This window comes from Apodemus sylvaticus, chromosome 5 (assembly GCF_947179515.1).
Source record: "Apodemus sylvaticus chromosome 5, mApoSyl1.1, whole genome shotgun sequence".
NCBI lineage: Eukaryota > Metazoa > Chordata > Mammalia > Rodentia > Muridae > Apodemus > Apodemus sylvaticus.
The window spans coordinates 163,855,895-163,876,762 of NC_067476.1; the positions used below are offsets into that span (position 1 = coordinate 163,855,895).

Sequence of the window (20,868 nt, forward strand, 5' to 3'; positions counted from 1 at the left end):
GCATTGCCTCACAATATGGAAATGTGGGCATTAAAGCAATGTACTGCGAAAATGTTTATGGGCAAAAGGAGCTTTAAAAGAAGTCTCTGGAAAATTCTTAGCAAAGTTTTAAAATGGCACTGCATTTTCCAATACAGTACCATGAGACTGGAAATAGGGGGGACAGAACAAATGAAATAAAGTTTCCAAACCTCTTCTAGTTAAGAACAATTTACCTTCTTCCAATTGCTAAAGGGGCACATTTAAAATGTAAACAAAATAAGTAAACGGCAATGTTTTCTTTAGTCTCCAGACTCAAGAAATTACCAAGGATGTTAATTTTTTTAAGTTATCATGTTAAGAACACATGATGGTGTCGGACAGGTAATTGAAAAATTACTAATTATCAAGATGTCTTCATCCTCAAATGGTCATCCGGACATTAGTGGGTAAGTATTTTGTTTAGATAAATACTTTCACAAAATGTGCTCTCAAAGTCCTTACTGGAGTCCCACCAACTGGAGCCACATCCCTCTCGAGGACTCCAAGCTGAACGCCGGGATGGCAGGCATGTGCACGATGCCGCAGGAACGGCGGTTCTCTCCCAGGGCCTGGGTCAGTCCAGTCACTTGATCTCCATGGCAGGGCTGCTCTGCAGACTGCCCTGTGCAGGGCAGGTCACCAGGGATTCAGGTCTGGTCAGCTTTAGCCTTCTGCCAGTTTTACCGCAAAATACGCTCTCAAATTCCTGAAGTCAAGAAGTGATTGTTAATGCACTGAGTTCAAAGATATCAATGCTGCTAGTTTCAAAAGTACAAGAGACTGAAATTAGGAGTCATGTAAACTATTCAAAGTGCAGTCATTTAAGGTATCACAAACATGTATACACCTTTTGAGGAGTATGTGAGAAAACAGGGATCTCTAATCCCCCCAGTAGCAGTTGTGTTATTTTTATTTTTTATATTTTCCAATAAATTCTCAGTGACTGAGCACATTGCCAAAATGGTCTTTTTTTTTTTCTTCTTCTTCTTCTTCTTCTTTTTTTTTTTTTGTAGTTAGAAAAAATAACATTTTCATCATTTGTAAAGTGTCCAGGTTGGGGCCTATCTCTTCACACACACTGGAGAGCATCCCTGGTCAGCCAAGGGCTAGGTGCAGTCCCTGATGCTGCTCTGTATAAACCAAAAGCAGCTCCCTGCGAGCTGCTAATCTCTGCTCGCTCACCCAGCTTTTTGTTTTGTTTTGTTTTTTGGAGACAGGGTTTCTCTGTGTAGCCCTGGCTGTCCTGGAACTCACGCTGTAAGACCAGGCTGACCTCAAACTCAGAAAACCACCTGTCTCTGCCTCCCAAGTGCCAGGATTAAAGGCGTGGGCCACCACTGCCCAGCTCTCCCTGCCTTTTAAAAAGCCTTATGTCTAAAGGCTAGGTAAGGCCAACCCACTAAACATAGGGTTGGCACCAGTGTCACCAGATAGATACCAAGTCTGATGACCCAAGCACTGGGGGAGACACCTCAGGAAGGCTAATCTAGAAGATACAGGAAAAAGTAGTTAACCATTTCCATAACTTTGTGAAATGCAGAATGTGGGAATTCCTACAAGATAACTGACCCCGAGAGGAAAAGGACAAATATTTAGGTCTCAATTGAAACACACAATAGAGACCTATGAGTACAGAGACATGGGGGATGGCCATCTACAAATGAGAGAAAACGGCATGAAATGCTCTAACTCCCTGAAGTGAGAAGGTAGTGAACGAACCCTGTCTAATGCTAGGCTCAAGGATGTGGGGCTTCAGTGTTCTATTCCATTTTTATACATTTAGAAATGTATAATAAATCTAGAGTTTGTACATTTTTGTTTTAGTAGATATCAATATTTACCAAATAAATATATAGAGGTTTCATTATTTTCAAGTTAAAAATTCCAAGGCATAAAGTACATTCACTGAACCAGAAGCTTCTTCCAAAATGTCTATCATTCCAAACAGCAACTCTGTCCTCATTAACCGTGGCATCCCACTGCCTGCCCTGATACACACCAGTTTCCATCTCTGAGTCTGACCTCTCCAGGCACCTCACACTGGTGACTGGCTTATCTCATTCAGCTTGTCAAAGGGTGTCCACAGAGCAGGTGCCAGGACGCCAACCCTTCTCATGGCAGAACACTGCCATGGGTGTCTGCCCATAGAAGATTCTGCTTGGCACTCTGTAGAGCACTGCTGCTATAAATGCTCAGAGCCAAATGTCTGTTTCAGTCTTTTCAATCTCTAGGGTTTTTCATACTGTGTGGAAATTGCTGGGTCATGTGGTAATTCTTTTCTCAGAACTGTCATACCGTTCTCCATGGTAGCTACACCAGGTCTTACCAACAGGGCACACACAAGTGTTAGAATTCCTCCAGATCTTTTCCTAACACTGGTTATTTTCTTTCCTAATAATCTGATTGACAGTAGTATCTCAATGTTTAGTTTTGTTTTCCAGCACTGGGGATCAAGCCTGGGGCTTTGCAAGTACTCTAATACTAAGTTATATCCCTGGCTCCCCCAGGAGGGAGATGCTCTTGAAGCCAGTGCAGAAAGCCAAGGAATGTCTTGAGGACCCACCTGGGCTCATCTCTGGCTCAACACTATGGGAGCAGCAACTAAAGGCTTTCTGGGAATAGACCTAAGACTGAGAGGAAGGTGGAGTTGAGAGGGTACTCATGTCCTGGGTTTAATCCCCAACATAAACTGGGTATGGTGGCATATGCCTGTAATTCTGGAACTTGAGAACTAGAGCCAGGAAAACCTGAAGTTCAAAGTCAACCTTAGCTACACAGAGTCTGAGGCCAGCCTGGGCTACATGTAGTATGAGGTCTTGTCTCCTAACTCTAAAAGAAGAGAGAAAAGAAATGTTTATCTTAAATGCACCCACTAAGAATAGACTAGGGGACATTAATTTTAACTCAGGAAGGACAGAGCAAGAATGGGTAAAACTAGAACTAAAAAAGACAAAACAAAATAAAAAACTAATGCATACAGAATAAACCAAGGAAGCTGAAGCATGACCTGGAGCATGACCCTTAGAAAGGAGCCACCCAGAACAGTAAATGGGCAATGCAGGCACAGATCAGGACATAGAGTACAGGGATATTTTGTGTAAAATACTTTATTTTTAGAACATATCACCATAGTTTTGGCCACTCAGTGACAGACAAGCCACAGTTGCTTGCTTGGTGGCTGACAGATACTTCTGGTGGCATGTTCTAAAGGGGGTCAATCTACAACGAACAGCAGTTTCCCTGGGAATGTTTGAAAAGCGTGACTCTCTAGCTCTCCTACTGTTGCATCTGTGCCAACCATGCTCCCACAGGACCCTTGGAAACGTGTAGTCATTAAGCTTCATGTCCCAACCCTAGGACCTCTGAGTGTAGGCTATGTGTAGCAAAGGGCTCTATACCAGCCTCAGCACTCACTCTAGCTGCTAGGTTCTTTATCAACACTGCAGAGCCCATACAGTGCTGGTGGTGGCTGTCTTTCCTCTTCTTGGGAAAGCTGTGTTTATTACCTGCTGTATCAGCTCCACTTTGGACCCCAGCCCCCAACATCTGGTAAAGTCAGTGGTAGAGAGAGTTCAGCTCCCCAGTGCACCCAGGCAGGGCAACCCCCACAGGCTGCATGAATGACACTTACCTGGTGTGGGTCTGTTTTGTAGCAGGGACTGTACTTGGATGAGATAATAAAGGTTGCAGTTAAATGGGCATTCTCCATCATATACATAATACAGCTTCTGGTTTATGCAAACCAGAGCATGGGGCACAGCATTGGTAGGCAGACAGGCCAAGGGCTGCCAGCTGTCAATGGTAGATAAGACCCTCAGGAGTCTTGCCATGAGAGCCTCAGAATCTCTGCAAGGAAGATGGTTCTCAAAAAGACTGGTGTAGTCTTTGCTAGGTGCGTCTTCCCTACACTGGGTGCAAAAGGTTGAATCTAGACTAGAAAGGATGATGGAGGAATTTTGGACTCAGAAACATACACTACTATCTACCCAAACAGGGGGCACTGCACACAAAGGGCACACTGTCCATCTACCTGCCTTGACTGTTCAGGTTCAGGATCCCAGACTGAGCCAGGGGCACCCCATAATTAAGTTGAGAAGACAGACATAGAGGACTCCCAGGAGGGTGATGTCCTAAAAAGTCAGTGCAGAAAGCCAAGGGATGTCTCCAGGACCTGCCTGGGCCCCTGTCTGGCTGAACACTGGGAGGAACAATGAAAGGCTTCTGGAAGTAGACCTGAGACCTGAGAGCAGGGCTAAGTTGAGGGGATGCATAGGTGTTTTTCAGCTAGCGGCAAGCAGGGCAAAGAACAGGGCAGTGTCAGCAGAGGACAACAGACCCAGAGCTCCCCAGAACACTAGGAGAAATGGTAGCCGTTTTTATTCAGTTAAGAGAGAAGGTCTGGGGTCAAGCCCTGTGTGGTAGGATAGGGTCTGGGAGTAACCAGGTGATGGTGTGGCCTCCCTTGGTGACAAGAGGAAAGGAAAGCAGATGAGCCATGGGATGGCAGTGGGTGTTGTGATGCCATGAGGAAGAGTCTTCCTTGAAGAGGGGGGAAGAGAAGGGGCTCAGCAGCCTTGAACATTTTGCTGAAGTTTATAGCAACAAATCCCTAACAGCCTTTCACAATGAAATGTTACCTGTGACCAGGGAAATAGCTGTGGAGATGGGTATTACTGGGACAAGAAGCAAAATACAAACATTAACAGTGTTAGGTTACAGTGCTCACTAATGTTCCACATGCCAATCTTGACCACAGAGCTCTGCTTATGTAAGACAGTGTGCAAAAGGCAAACACTGGAGAACTGAGTGTAAGGCTGGTAAATCCAAATTACGAAGGTCAGATGTGAAAGCTTCAACAGTGATAATGTGCTGCATGGTGGCAAAGGGATGGAAAATACTTCTGGCCTCTTTCCCTCACTATACTACTGTAAAGACTTCAAAGGGTCGAAGTTTTAACACTAATCAATGGAGTTCTGATACACTATTTATTCTAGCTCTTGTATAGTATGGGTATTATCATAGTCACAAGTTCAAGATTTTAAACTTCCTTTGGCTGTCTTTTAAGTATAGACATAAAAGAGACTTCTCATTGTGCTAAATTTATATGTATCCAGTCTTCTGGATAGAGAGAAAAAGCCCCTTCTCACAGTTTGTAGTCATACTAAAAATCAAGATAAGTCGGGCGAGGTAGCACACGACTGTAATGCAAGCACTTGGGAGGCAGAGGCAGGCAGATTTCTGAGTTTGAGGCCAGCCTGGTCTACAGAGTGAGCTCCAGGACAGCCAGGGCTATACAGAGAAACCCTGTCTCAAAAAGACCAAAATAAATAAATAAATAAATAATCAAGATAAATCAAGCTTTTGCCCCTTCTGTTCCACAGATTTGTCTTCCCTGAGCTCACCTTAAAAATGTTCATGCGGGGCTGGAGAAATGGCTCAGGGGTTAAAAGCACTGACTACAACTCCAGAGGACCCAGGTTCAATTCCCAGTAACCACATGGCAGCTCACAACTGTCTGTAACTCCTGTTCCAGAGGGATCTGACATCCTCACACAGACATATATACAGTTAAAACACCAATGTACATAAAATAAAAATAAAATATAAAAAAAGGAAGTTCATGCTTTTAATCCAAAATCATTTCCCAAGCCTCTACTATGACACAAAGGTATGAGTCTTTTCTACTATGTGGATTTCAGTACAGATTACAGTAATACTAACATGCCTAAAACTTAACTTTTTATTAACTTAAAAAGATTCTCATAAGCTTCAATAGCCCTGCAAAACTAACTACAAAGTCCTTGACCTCCTCACAGCTGGTAAGGGTGGCACATGCGTCTTCCTGGGAGAGAGGTGCTGCTACTACATCGAGCACGTCTGGCCTGGTGGAGACCCATATTGAGTCACTCCACAACTGTCTGAAGAACTCTGCCAGTACAAGCAGGGCACATCTCCATTCCACTCTTTCTGGCAGTCTTCACTCTTCACACAGCTAGCTCCGGTCATAGAGCCGATGGCACTAATCTGTCTTTTCTTCTAGCTCCTTGCCTTCTCTTCTTCCTTCAGGAATGGATTTGCAAAATCTCCAGGATGACAGTTATCTAAATGCTCCTACACCCATAACCAGCCCAGACCCTTGACTACCCCCTCCCACCCCCACATCGTCCCTTGCCAGCAGGAAGTAGCCAGATCTAAACCAGCACCCCTATACTTAAAAAAGTTGGGATGTTTAGGCTGGAACCTTGCACAAGCAGGGAAACCCTGTCTGCCCTCTTTCCCCCCAGCCCCGCCTGTACTGAAACACTTGATCAAAGGAATGGCTCCAAGTACCCAGTTCCACATTCTTGGCAGCTGTTGCAACCTCCTCCCCTGAAGCTGTCAGCCACCCAAATCCCCACCTAAGTGCTCAGTTCTTGACCATATGTGGGCATGGACCCAGCTTATGGTTGATACATCGTAAGTTCCCCATCCTAGCCCAGGTACACGACATCCTGAGCCCTGATCTTCAGGAGCAGCACCTAATAAACCTGCCTTTATCTACTTTTAATCTGATCTAATCTGGTCTATATCTGTGTCACTAAAGGAGAGAAAAAGCCCATCACTTAGGTATAAGATGGCATCTGTAATTCACTACAAAAAATCATTCAGACACACAAGCAACCTGGGAAACTGAGCAGGCCCGGATGGGTTCTTGTGATATCTGTGTCTGAGATTTAAAAATTACTATTAATTTAAAAAGTAATAACTGTGCCTGAAATTAAGAAATCACCACCAGTGACCCAACTCCAAAAGGGACATTCTACAGACCACTAGCCATCTCTCTTCAAACCTCAACACCTCCATAAACAGGGGTGGTGGGATTGTAGTTGCTTAAACTGAAGGGTAGAATCAAACATAGTACATGAGCCATGGCTGGACAGTGGGGTGAGAGGAGGAAACTGGATGAACAAAACAAAAACTTCGACAGGTCATTTTAAGAATCCTTACAGAAGTGTCAGGAAGACCGGGTGTTAGAGCTGGGTGGTGGCGCACACCTGCAATCCCTGCAATCTGGGAGGCAGAGGCAGGCAGAGTTCTAGGTTTGAGGCCAGCCTGGTCTACAGTGTGAGTTCCAGGACAGCCAGGGCTATACAGAGAAACCCTGTCTCAAAAAAACCAAATCAAAAAAAAAAAAAAAACCAAAACAAACAAACAAACAAACAAAAAAGAATCCTTACATAAGTGTCAGTAAGACTGGGTATTAGACTCTGTCACCAGCTCTGTGCTGATATGACAAGATCTGTCTTTTAGAGGCCTGTGTAGAAAAAGTCTTAGATGAAGACAGAAGCCTGTAATTGTGTCTAAAATGGGGGGGAAAGGGAGCTCAGTTATTAAGAGCACTGGCTGTTCTTCCAGAGGACCCACGTTCAATTCCCAGCACCAACATGGCTGTTCCCAACCATCTTAAATCCAGTTCCAGGAGATTCAAAAGTCTTCTTCTAGCCTCCATGGGAACCACAGTCACATATAGCTCACAGACATACAGGCAAAATATTCATACACATGAAATTAAAAAAAATTAATAATATGTATATATGTGAATGTATATGTATGTGTGTATAATATATAAATTCCTAAATTTAACTTAATCTGTATAATGCTTGTATTTCATGTATGGATGAAGTGACAACACACCAGCTGAGGGTTAGGTAATGGCACACATTCTTGGCTCTACACATGCTTATGAACTCAACTATGCAATGGTTATCTATCTACATCAAATCTCATCTGCAGTACCTCTGCATCTCCATTAGGGGCTGGCCAGACCTGAAAACTCAGCATGCCCAGCCCAAGGGGCTGCAAGCCATCCCTAAACCTTTCCATTGTGTCCCACACTCCGTGGCCCACAGCAGTGCTGAGTTTTGCTGGCTGTTCCTTCCTCTGCCCTCTGGCCAAGTCTGTCTCCAGAGCTGCAGCTGTAGCCTTCTACCAGAACCCAGTAGCAAGTAATGGATATGAAATGTGGTCTAACCATGTATCCTTCTCCATTCAAATTCCTTTTCAGGGGTTCTCCTTCTCAGAAAGACCCAAGAACCACTGCACTCACAGCTGCCAATTCTATGTTCCCTCCAACCCTAGAAGTGGAGCTGCAGACACTGCTGTCTCCTTAGCCATGACATGTGCCAATCCCACCTGAAAACCTGTGCAACTGCAGCTTCCCAGTCTGCACATCCTGACTAAAACCCAAAGCTCCCCTGTAGTCCTACTGGCCCACTGGGGCTTCCACCCCATGGCAGAATCTGACTGGCACTCACTGTGTACTGTCTGCTGTTTCCCTGTGAACCAGCAGGAGCCCTCATCTCCACCAGGTTCCTAGACTCTGGAGTAGGTACCTATTACATTACATCTGCTGAGCAAACTCTTATTATTGAATCCTAAAGAACAAGAATATACGCTGGGCAGTGGTGGCACATGCCTGTAATCCCAGCACTCTGGGAGGCAGAGGCAGGTGGATTTCTGAGTTCAAGGCCAGCCTGGTCTCCAGAGTGAGTTTCAGGACAGTCAGGGCTATACAGAGAAACCCTGTCTCGAAAAAAAAACAAATAAAAAAACCATACACACACACACAGAGAGACATATATGCAAATAAGAGGCAGAAAGTTATATGGAAATAATCAAAATTATGTTCAGGCCAATGATGGCCCAATAATCTGATCTAGAAACCATCTACAAGTTCAGTGAGACAAAGTCTCAGAGACAGCCTAGAAATATAATGGTCTTTCCCACAGAAAAGGACATGAATTGGTTATCCAATACCAAACGTTCAGCCCTGAAGACATATATACAAATGATATTATACAGATTAAGTTATACTTAAGAATTTATTACACACACACATATATACATTCACATACATACATACATACATACATGCATATATATGCAACAATTATAAAAAAAGAGGCCATGAATTTGAAAGAGAACAAGGTGGAATATATAGGAAGATTTAGAAGGAAAGGTAAGGGGGATATAATGTAATTACGTTATAATCTCAAAAAGCAAAAAATCCTTAGTTTTAAAAGCTTCATTTTTTGAGCATATTTTTAAGATTTTATTTAAAAAATTATAAACACTTTTTTGGACTGGTTTATATCAACAATTTACCACAAATAGGTACACAAAGCCAAACACTAAGTCTTTTTAACAAATAGTAAAGCTTTATTGAGACAGACCAGCAGTCTATTCTAGCAAATAATGTTATCAATAACCATGAAGAGCACAGCTCTACGTGCACTCCAGGTGTACTTAAGAAAAGCTCAGCAACAACACAGTGTACAGATGTAAATGTCACTCAGACACAAGTGATAAAAGGGGCCAAGACAAGGATGGCAATGTCCAGTTCAGTGTGGCTGGCTCCCTGGAGGCCTCTCAGGTCTGCCACGCCATCTGAACCTATTCCCAGCACACTCCTGCTGGGCCCCACACAACACAGGTGTGATGTCTATTCTTGGTTGCCAACTTGACTATATCTGGAAGTAAGCATCTGGGCACACCTGTGAGGGATGATTTTTCTTAACTAAATCATCTGAGGTGGGAAGATCCACCTTCAATCTGGGCCACACCTTCTGCTTGTGGCCTACATAAAGGACTTGGAAGAAGGAAGCTGCGCTCACTCCATGTCTTCACTGGCATTACAGCCTATTTTTTCAGGATGCCAGTGTGTACTGAAGACAAGTTGAGACCTTACCAGCTGAATAACTACTGGAATGTTGGACCTTCTGTTGGTAGACAGCCAGTGTAGGACTAGCTGGACCACAACCTATAAGCCATTCTAATAAATCCCTTTTATATATTCTATAAGTTTGTTCCTCTAGAAAACCCTGAGTAATACAGATTTTGGTACCAGAAGTGGTTCTGAAGCAACAGAAGTCTTAGGGCGGATTTTTAAAAGTATCCAGAATAGGCTTCTTAATCTGTCAACACCTACAGTTACTGAAGCCATAGGGGCACTGGTGCATTTGAAGACATTTATTGTTCTCCTTTTCCTTGTGCCAAACCTTTAGTGTTGAAGATGTTGCTACTCAGATAAATTACTGAAGCTTCTCCTGGAAGTTCAGAGAGTATCGAAAACCCATGGTGTGAACTATTTTACAAACTTAAGGAGACAAATGCATTGGCTTATCCTGATTCACCAATTGTGAGTGGCAATAGATTTAATGATTCTGTATATAAAACTTTCAATAATTTGTGGAAAAATAAGAGAAATGAAGATGCTGGTTGCTTGTCCCTAGCATCTCTGGATAAATTGACAAAGGAAAAGAATGAGCTCTGTGATAAAATTAACCAACTTTTAACATCTCAGAATACAGTGGAGGAGAACAATGAACTTAGTGATAAAATTGACTGACTTCATGTGCACATAACAGTCTAAAGGTTTCTAAGTGTGCCCTGGAAGAGAATCTTCTCTCCAGCAGCCACAGAGCCCAAGTTGCAGAAAATCAAATAGAAGCTCTCATTATAAAGTTGGCTGATCCAGGTGGTGGTGGCACACGCCTGTAATCCCAGCACTCTGGGAGGTAGAGGCAGGTGGATTTCTGAGTTCAAGGCCAGCCTGGTCTACCGAGTGAGTTCCAGGACAGCCAGGGCTATACAGAGAAACCTGTCTCTAAAAAACCAAATCTAAAAAAAAAAAGTTGGCTGAATTACAGCAAAAATTCAAGTCCCAGCCTCAGAGGGTGTCAGCGATTAAAGTAAGGGCATTAATTGGTAAAGAATGGGATCCTGTAACTTGGGATAGGGATGTGTGGGAAGAACCTACTGAAGCTGAGAACTTTGAACCCTGAAGATTCTCAAGGGTTTATCCCACCCAAAGAAGATGAACTTACACCTCAACTCCTGGAAAGATTGTCTTTTCCATCTTTGACTAAGGAAATTATTCATTGTATGCTAAACCAACAGTGACTTTGTCTAAAGGAAATGCCAAGCAAGACAATACATTCCTCCGAGTCACCAACAGCTGCTTCTAGACCTATAACCAGACTTAAGTTAAGCAGGCTTCTAGAGGAGAGAGTGTGTATGTAGTGCTCTGGGAGGTGGACTAAAATACTGAAGAGCATAATGAATCAGTTATAATGGGCAGCATAGACAAAACAATGTCCATAATGACCTGACTTATAATGGTCAGCACAGGCCTTTGGTACTGGCTAATCAATCATAGTGTTTCTAGCATGAAATAGCTAAGAAACATACTACATTTTTGTTTGATCTACCTATGTGGAAAAATTCTCAAATGAAAGGCTACACTGAATTGTGGCAGAATGGACTCTTGGCCCATAAACCAATTTCCAGACATGAGACACTTTGCAGACTCAGAACCCCTTGAATGAACGATGACCAGGTTCCCCTGAGGAAGAACCTTGATTAAACAGGTACCTGAGTTTTACTGTTAACCTTTCTTCAGTCCTTCCCCAAACAGACTTATAGCCTTTTACAAAGGTAACTGTACAGTGGAGGAAATACAGAATGGGTAGAGGGGAAGTTGTAAATACTAGCTAAGGCCATGTAACCAGTTGCAGAAATAAGAATTATAACTGACATGAGTGTTTTTGTCATATTTTGTTAAAAATGTTTGCAGAAATATTTGGTTTTTTGATTTATCATGTAATGTAAAATCAATTAATAGAATATCAATGGTTATCATATTTAAGTTTGAAATACTAAAACGATGTCCTTCAAGGGGCATTATCACCAATTCTAAATTTATAATGTGTTTGTGGTTGTATTAGGAACTTATATCATGGTAGGTGTAATTATGACATGGTTAAATATGTAATGCTTTTGAAATTGTTCTTGAGAATAGTTGTATCATGTTAGGTGTAATTATGACCTGGTTATTATTTTATTTGGAAATTAAGCATGACATATCGAGATATAGATTGTATGGTGAGTTGAAAAGGGGTGGAATTGTGATGGCAGTTCTTGGTTGTCAACCTGACTACATGTGGAATTAACTAAAACCCAGGCAGCTGGGCACACACCTGTAAGGTTTTTTTTTCCTCTTAATTAAATCATTTCAAGTGGGAAGACCCATTTTTAATCCAAATCTTTTGAGATGGGACAATCCATCTTAATATGGGCTAGCCTTCTGCTAGCAGCCTATGCAAAGTACATGGAAGGTGGAAGCTTGCTTTTTGCCTGCTTGCTCTGGCTGGCAATTCCACTTCTTCACTGGCATTAGAGCCTACTTCTTTTGGATTCCGGTGTGTACTGAAGATTCTTGGGCCTTCCGCTGAGAACACCATTGTTGGATTTGCCGGACCACAGCCTATAAACCATTCTAATAAATCCCTCTTTTTTTTCCTGCCAGTTCTGATCCTCTAGAAAACTCTAATACACCTAAAACAGTAATTCACTTACTTCTCTAAGGCCTTATTATCCCTGAAGGACAAAGGCTACAGATTATGACCACCAGAATTCTGAGACCAAAACCTAGCACTGGGGTCTCCTAATCACAGCACAGAAACAACCCACAATTGCTCCCTTTCTTCCATTGCATCCCAGGGCTAAGCCAACTCCCAAACCAAGCTGTCCTGGCAAAACCAGGAGGGCTGGCCAGCTATTACAGCCCACATGTGAAAGGAAGGAAAGGAAAGGAACAGAGTCAGCAGTCCCCAAGGAACCAGAAGTGTGTGGGCAGTGAAGGCTCAGCCTGGTCTGGTTAATCACACCAAAAAAATCTAATAATTTTCCTTCTGTACCAGAAGGCCAGACTCCTGATTTGGCATTTATCTGCACATCCCACACTGATATCTTTTTTGCTATTCTTGCTTTCATTTCTTTCAAAGCTTTCTTTGTTTTTCCTTTCCTGGGGCTTCACAAACACTAGGCAAGTACTCTGCCACAAACCTACAGCTGCTGTCCTTACCAAGTCCTGAGAGGAAAACATCATGTCCTGAACGCTGTTCAGACCCAACGTAATTTACTACACAACAGGTACAATTTGGTATTTGACAACTGACACTTGACAGTCATATATTTCATAAGCAATCTGGGTCGTGACCATGACTTCAGTAAGTGACATCAACAGGGAGAACTCCCTTCATACTGGACTTTACATCTGACCTCAGAGCCCAGGATACCCAGTGCAGTCTAGGAAGAGGGATCAGAGGTAACACTGACAACTAGAACAGAAAATTCTCAAGCTCTGCCCACCTGCTCAGTCACCACATCAAGAGAATCCCCATCTTCTGAGCAAACTCAGGAATACTGAAGTCCATTTCATGAATACTCACCTTTTTAAGAGAATCCCCATGTCTTTCCTGAATGTATTTCAGGAATGCTGTGGTCCACTGAAGGGTTGTTGCTTTATCTGTCTCCGCATTGCAGAATGGAACTAAAAGATTCAGCTCATCACAGCAAATGCGGATTCTGCGCCTGCAGTCAAAATCCACAGTAATCATACAGGGCAGCTGGTGAAGTGCAGGAGCAACAGAGTTCATCATTCACTCAAAGAAAGCAGAATGCATGGAGCTGCCCTCTGAGGGCCTGGAGACATGCCCCACCTGTAAGCCTCAGGTGAGCCAGGAGGCCCTTTGCCACTGAGCACTAAGGCTATTGCTGCCCATGGTCCCCAGGGCACCTGCAACGCCTGACAGCCTCCGGGTCCTTATACTTCTCTATTTACTTCTCATGGCCCAGTTCTCTACATCTGGGATGACTGCAAATATCTGAACTCAGAATCAAAATTCTGTATGCACTTTTTCTGTAAAAAAAATTCTGTAAGTATTTTTTCCATTGTTTTTTTTTTCTTTTCTTGCAGTGCTGGGCTCCGAACCCACAACCACATTGTTATTCAGGCATCATGACTTGTTTACCATGTATAGAAGAAACATGTACTCAGGTACATGAACAGCTTTCAAAATGAGTGGGGCATGATGATAACATGCCTCTAAGACAGCATCAGAGTAAGGCAGAAGAATCATAAATTCAAGGCCAGCCTGGGCTATGTAATAAGACCCTGTCTCATAAAACAAACTTGTCCCTCCCCTCCTTTTGTAAAAGAGAATTTAGCGCTTGGGCTGGGGTTGAAGCTCAGTGGTAGATGTTTGCCTATTGAACCCTGGGGTCCTAGCTTCCATGCCCATCATGAAAAAAAAAATTTGAGAAAATTGTCACATCCTGTTTTAAGCTTTACATATCACATCCAGAAATAAAGCCCTCACTGTGCTGACTCAGTTAAACAGTACAGCTCACTCTACACATCCTCATCCCCACAGCTAGAATCAAATGGTAACTGGCACTCACTGGATGCACTCTGACTTCTGGTCAAGAGCCCAAACTCCTTTCCTATGAGCTCAGGTCGTTCTGACCTCAAGACTATGATAGGTAGTAACCTTACCCTACAATGAGAGACACTGAACTCATTGGAAGTCATTAAATGAGGAGCTGTCAAGAATTCAACAGAGCAGCTGTCCCATTCGTGTCACTCAGCACACATCAGGGTAAGCAGAACTTGCTTTACAATTCAGAGTAGGCTAAGGGAAGTTCCTCAGGTATAACATGACCCGTGTATAGATGTAACAAGAAAAATGCCTGGGCTGTAGAAGGAAACCCTGTCTCAAAGAAGATCACAACGGGGCTGGAGAGACACTCAGCAATTAAGAGCATGTTTTACAGAAGACTTAAATTTGATCACCACACCCAAACAGTGGCTCCCAAACATGTGTAATCACAGTTCCAGGATCTTCACAGCAGCACCAGGTACATACATGGTACACATACATACATGTAGACAAACCACTCATACACATAATTATATAAATAAATCTTAAATTTAAAGAGAGAGAACACAGCTGGAGAGAAGGCCCAGGGGCTAGCTGCTCTTCCAGAGGACCCAGGTTCAATTCCTAGCACCCACATCCATAATTCTAGACTCAATTAGAATCCAATGCCCTCTTCTGGCCTCCATAGGCATACAAGTAGTATACAGGCATACATGCAGGCAAAACACCATAACAAAAAAAATTTTTAAATAAAAATAAAGAAAGGATCTACTCGGTTTTAATACATTCCTCTAAAAAGCAATAAATCACCTTGGCTCAACATTCAATAATGGGACTTTAATACTCACTATTATCTCATTAAATACTATTATTCAGGGCTGGAGAAATGGCTCAGCAGGTAAGAGCACTGGCTGTTCTTCCTGAGGCCCTGGGTTCAATTTCTAACACCCACATAGCAGCTCACAGCTGTCTGTAACTCTTGTTCCAGGGAATCTGACACCCTAATTCAGCCATACATGCAGGCAAAACACCAACATACATAAAATAAATTATATACTATTATTACTGAGTTTAAAACAGACATGAAATAAATAATAAGTAACCAAATTGATTATTATTGAACATCATAATAAAAACCCACTTCATCAGGGCAGTGGTGGCGCACACCTCCCAGTACTCAGGAAGAAAAAGCACATAGGTTTCTGTGGGTTCAAGGCCAGCCTAGTCTACAGAGCTGGTTTCTTGATAGCCAGGACTACAAATCTCAAACAAAACAACTCCAATAGAGAAAAACTTACAACTTTTATACTACCCTGAGGAGCACAAATAAAACTCACTGCAGTAACAGTTTTAACCTCCTTTTTTCCAACATTCTTTTTTTCTTTTGTTTCCTCTTTTTTTTTTTTTTTTTGGACGCAGTGTCTTGTTACATAAGACTGGCTTAGAATTCACTATACATCTCAGACTGTCCTCACACTTGAGGCTGTCCAACTTCATCAGGGTGGTGGTGCCTCCTAAACACTACAGTCACAAATGTGTGCCTCCACACCTGTCTTCCAAACAAAACAAAGCTACATTATCTACTGTGCAACTAACCTGAAGGCCCAATACTCTCCTTAAAGACCTGCTGACAAGGCTAGCCTTTCACTAGTGTCTTGGAACTTGGGCTTGGGGAGCAGGCCACAGGATCTCACTAATGCAGGAAACATGGCTCACACTGGCAGCCTGTGTGATAGCAACTATCATGTGATGGGCACCAATATAGTACCCTCCTGTCAGATGGCCTCATTGGTAGCTTCAGAGCATGCCATCAGAGTAATCAATTAGGAGGCCTTATGCCACCATAGTCAGTCAGAGCATGAGCCCACCAGAGACCAGAGTCTAGGGGCTCCTAAACCTCCCTCCAAACAGAGGTTGACTATCAGCAAATCTCAAACAACTGTATGCGTGGAGCTGACAGCCCATCACTGTATTACCTTCTATCTCGTTCCATTCGGTTATGCCTCTCCCGACGCTGAGACCTTCCTCCCTGGGGTCCGCTTTGTGTCTGCTCCCCCAGGTTTGACTGTGAGGACTCTGAAGACTGCCAGGTGCCCTGTGAAGCTGAAGAGCCTTCACCCACATTCTGAATCTCTCCAAGGGCTCTTCGCTCCACGCTTGTGTCCAGCTGGCGGATTCTACTCCTATTCCTCTTATTGATTGCTTGTTTACATAGCGCTTCTTCTTTGCAAAAGAAGAAAAAAGCAGTCATTTAATTTTTTATTCTTAACTTATCCCTATTAATGTTGAATATCTTTGACACCTTGTTTGGGTTTGCTTTTTCTGACCAAGAGCCTCAGGAAGCCCAATTTGCCTTAACTCAATGTAGCTGAGGATATCTGTGAATCCCTGATCCTTCTACGTACTGGGATTACAGGTGTGCACCATTCAGTTCTGTTTTTTGGTTTGTTTCCCATGTGTGTCTGTATGTGTCTGCCCATGCACATACATGCTTTGCATTTCAATCCAATATTCTAACACTATCAAGTAGGAATTAATGAAATCAGAAGCTGTGATGTCAGAGTCTCTGGGCAGTGAGCGCCAATCCTACAGCACACTGCAAACTTTGACTGAAACGCCCCTTCTGAGTGTCATGCAACAACACAACTATGTCAGCTTCTCCCTCTTTTTATTTGGAGCTCAGGGCCTTAAGTGCTCTACCACTGAACTAAAACCCTCATTCCTCCCTTTTAGTCAACAGTTGTTATTACCCATGAATGTACAAACAGAGACTCTGTTTTCTTTTTCTAGAACTTGGGATGGAAAAGAATATATTATATATTTTTACCAAAAATTATTTTCTTCATATCTAATTATTCTAATATGAGAATATTCTAATATGATACTTTACCTCACATAAGAACAAAACTTAAGTGGTTCATAGTTAAATATATTCTCAGGCTAAAGTGATTCCACAAAAAAGGAAAAAACAAAAACAAAAACCAACACAGTTTTATACTTTATTGTACACAGAACAGAAATAAGTCAAATTCAATCAAACAAAAAAAAGGGCAGGTGATAGACAGCCTCTCCCACAAGTTTCAAAAAGCCAAGGGTCCTTAACACCAATTCTGGATAACATCTTGAGAGAGACAGAGAAAGAATTCAGAAGCTCTGCTGTTTCTTCCTTGGCCTCCACAGTAAGAACGGCCCACCTTAATGTTCATCTGCCTATGCTGCTTCTTTATACCAGAGACCACCTGCTGAGCCCTGCCACTCCCATGACACAGTGCTTTTCTTTCTCTTCTGAGCTCTCAGCTAATTTCAGACCCCATCATCACCCACAAAGTATGAAATAAAATAAGCTGCAGCTGGGCAGTGGTGGCCTGCATGTTTAATCCCACGAGCAGCGGTAGTGCACGTCATTAATCCCAGAACTCTGGAGGGAGAGGCAGGCAGAGCTCAGAGTTCGAGGCCAGCCTGTCTAGCTAGGACTACAGAGGAACCCTGTTCCAAAAAGTGAAATAAAACAAACAAAATCCAGAAGTGCCTTCAGTGCCTAAGGCACTGGAAGCTGTCTGTCCTCATTCTACTGTTAAAGAAAAGGATCCCAAATTCAAAATGTCCAAATTTGGGCCAACTCTGATGTTCAAAACTCAGAAGAGTTCAAAGAGATTACTGAAAATGAGGAGTGCAGGGTGAACCCCTAAGGTTTCTTACCACTCCTGGCTCCACCCAGCAAAGCCCCCTGCAGCTACAGTTTACCAAGAAAACACTTACCTCCCACTTTAATCCAAACCTGCTCCGGCAAGGCTTTGTTTCTACTTCCTCCTGTCTGTTTGGTTGACTCAATCTCTTGCTGGTAACAGAAAGAAAATGCTCTAGGCAGTCCAATATCCTGGTGTTTGGCAGCTTCCAGTATAGAGCATGAGTTACTAGAACTCTGGAAAAAATTAAGTAATAGGAATGCTATCAATATCAGCTCTTTACAGAATGAGTAAATTGCACTCAACAAAATTATGCTCAAATCTTCTGAAAAACTTTCACCTTTAAAAAAAAAGATTTAAACTGTGTATTTGTGTGAGTTTGTGCATATGACTGTAGGTATTCTCCCTAAAGCAGAAGTTAACAGGCAGCTGTGAGATGGGAACTGACCTAGGATCATATAGCAGAATAATGTGCATTCTTAACCACAGAGCCATCTCTCCAGCCCTTTTATTAGGTTTCTTAATAGCTCCTAACAATACGAATATTTCAACTTAAAAAGGTCACCAAGACGTACTTAAAAACAAAAATCCTGGGACAAGATCACACTAACTTACGAGCTCTGCATTTAACACAAATGAAGAAGCTCTACCTGCGTCTGTGCAAGGCTGGCATTCCCACCAGTGGAGCAGGCACTTGTAAACAGTGGGTAGGTGAACTGCAAAGCAGTAGTGGCAGCAGCAGTTTTATTTTTCACTAAGGTCGTACATTTGTTTTGTTGCTGGTGAAGAGGAACATTCATTAATTCAGATGGATGTCGAATAAGAGTTACCAAACTGCCAAGACAAAAGAAAACCCAGAAACCTGAGGAATAAGTGGCAGAGAGGCTCCCAAAACATTGCCATCACCCATTCCACCACTAACAGGTCATGCTAGACTCTGCCCTGTTTCTCAAATGGTCCTGGACATGGCCAAATGATCCACTGGCCAGTAGCGCTGGTGAAGTCCATTGCTTCCTCCCTGCCTGCAACACTCCCTGATACCAATTTGTCATCCTTAAAATCTGACAAGGATGGGCAAGACCAGGACAGCCAGAGTAGAAAACTGCAGAGTCAGTGTCTTCAACAGCTACCTGAGAGGTCACTTTACTGGGCCAGGAGCTGCCACACATTTCAACTTAATCTTAAAACTCTCTCCTTTCCTGCCACAAGTCCACATCTGTAAGCCTATATCCCAAATCTGCATGGGAGGCCAGAGTAGCTTCCCATGTCACTCAGGAGGGAAACATGAGCAAAAGGGACAATTCCCAGAACGCTTCCCTTACTTTTTGGGGTGCAGAGACAGACCGAAGGTTCACAACCTCCAAGGTACTCCTTAGAATTGCCACCTAGCACTTGTATAGAGTGCATATTCCAGTTCACCTACAGGTGAGTCAGAGCCGACCTGCCTGACCTATATAGTTCCCAGACTGCCTGCCCCTTTACACTAGCCCTCGCAAGTATAAGACCTACCCTTGCCCTTGTGTCCACGCAGACACCGCAAAAAGCCCTGTTGACCCCGTCCAGGTATCCTTCCCGACCCAAAAGGTGGCCCTGCTGGAGCCCTTCAGGTATCAACCCAGACCCGGCAGGTGCCCAGAAGGACCCCATCTGCCTACACCAGCTCTGTGATCAGGCCCCTCCTTCCCCGACGCCCCCGCGCCTGCGCCCCGCACGCACTTGTTGAGCGCCACGCCCGACTCTGCGGGCTCAGCACCGCGCGGCGCAGGCGGCTCGGCCGGCATACTGTTGAAGCGGTCCTCCAGACGGACGCGTACGGTCGGCTTGGCCCGGGCCTCGGGTGCGCCGTCGGGCCCCGAGCCGCCCGCGCCTTCCTTGGCCGCGCCGTCCGCCCGCGTCCGCGTCCCGTCCGCACCGCCAGGCGTCTTCTCCGACGCTCCCGCCTCGCCCAGCAGCATCATACGCAGCTCCTGGAAGTCGACGTGGCCCAGGCACGGCGCGTCGGCCGCCAGCGGCGGGCACAGCACTGGGTACACGGGCGGCGCCGGCGCCAGCGAGCCCGCCGCGCCCGAGCCCGCGCCCGGGCCGGCCAGCAGCGCGGAGCCCAGGCGCGCCTCGAGCTCGCCGTCCGCCGCCTCCATGTGCGAGTAGAGGATGTGCTGCAGCTGCGTGTACTCCACTTCCGTCATCTCCACCAGGCTCAGGTCGGTGGTCGTGAAGCTCAGCCCCGGCTCTCCCAGCGCCGCGTCCCCGCCGCCCGCGCCCTCGGGGCCCGCCTCGCCGCCCGTCGCGCCTGCCTCAGGCGGCGGCTCCCGCGGCCCGGGGCCCGACATGCCGGCGCGGCGCGGCCCAACGGCGGGGCGCGGGCGCGGGGACGGCGACGCAGACGCGGGCGGGCGGCGAGGCGGGGTCGCGGCCTCCGCAGACGACGCGCCGGCCACCGCGGGCGCGCCGTTGGGGGAGGGAAACCGCTGAGCACCACAGGAGCAGTGCGCCTGCGCAGTCCCGCCCACAACGGTAACCCCACCCCTTTTGGGCCACGCCCCTCCGTTACCCGCCGCCCCCCAGCCAACTGCCCGCCCGCTTGCCCCGCCCCCGCCCCCCCCACCCGTGGCCTGGGTGTGCTGCACTAGTTCAAACCCTGGACAGGCTCCGCCCCGCCCGCGTGGCCACGCCCAGTTTTGATCACACCCTTTCAAAGACACGCCCACTGCCCCAAGTTGGCCTTAGGCTGGCCCCCTCCCTGGTCAGCTGCTCCTTGCCCACTTGCCAGGAACTTGCTACTTGATGCTCCCCATTCCCCACTTAGCCCAATCTTGCCCCTTCCTAGACGTGCCTCTGCAGTGCTACCATGCTCTTTACTAGCTGTCCCCAGCCCATCCCTCATTCACCCACTTTGGGTA

At 44.9% G+C, this 20,868-nt stretch overlaps 1 protein-coding gene across 2 annotated transcripts; it reads right to left on the reverse strand.

The window, feature by feature from the left end:
- Positions 1-509: 509 nt before the first annotated feature.
- Tcfl5 (transcription factor like 5) lies at positions 510-20,298 on the reverse strand. 2 transcript variants are annotated; one of them, XM_052181603.1, is made up of 6 exons: positions 19,685-20,298; positions 18,619-18,802; positions 18,042-18,204; positions 16,259-16,502; positions 13,293-13,434; positions 510-727 (listed from the first exon to the last, which is right to left on the reverse strand). In XM_052181603.1, exons 1-6 carry the CDS (start codon positions 20,296-20,298, stop codon positions 605-607), a joined length of 1,470 nt encoding a protein of 489 aa, XP_052037563.1. In that variant the 3' UTR covers positions 510-604. The 2 variants fall into 2 exon arrangements, with proteins under 2 accessions (XP_052037563.1, XP_052037562.1); XM_052181602.1 differs by having other exon boundaries at positions 16,259-16,505.
- Positions 20,299-20,868: the final 570 nt, after the last annotated feature.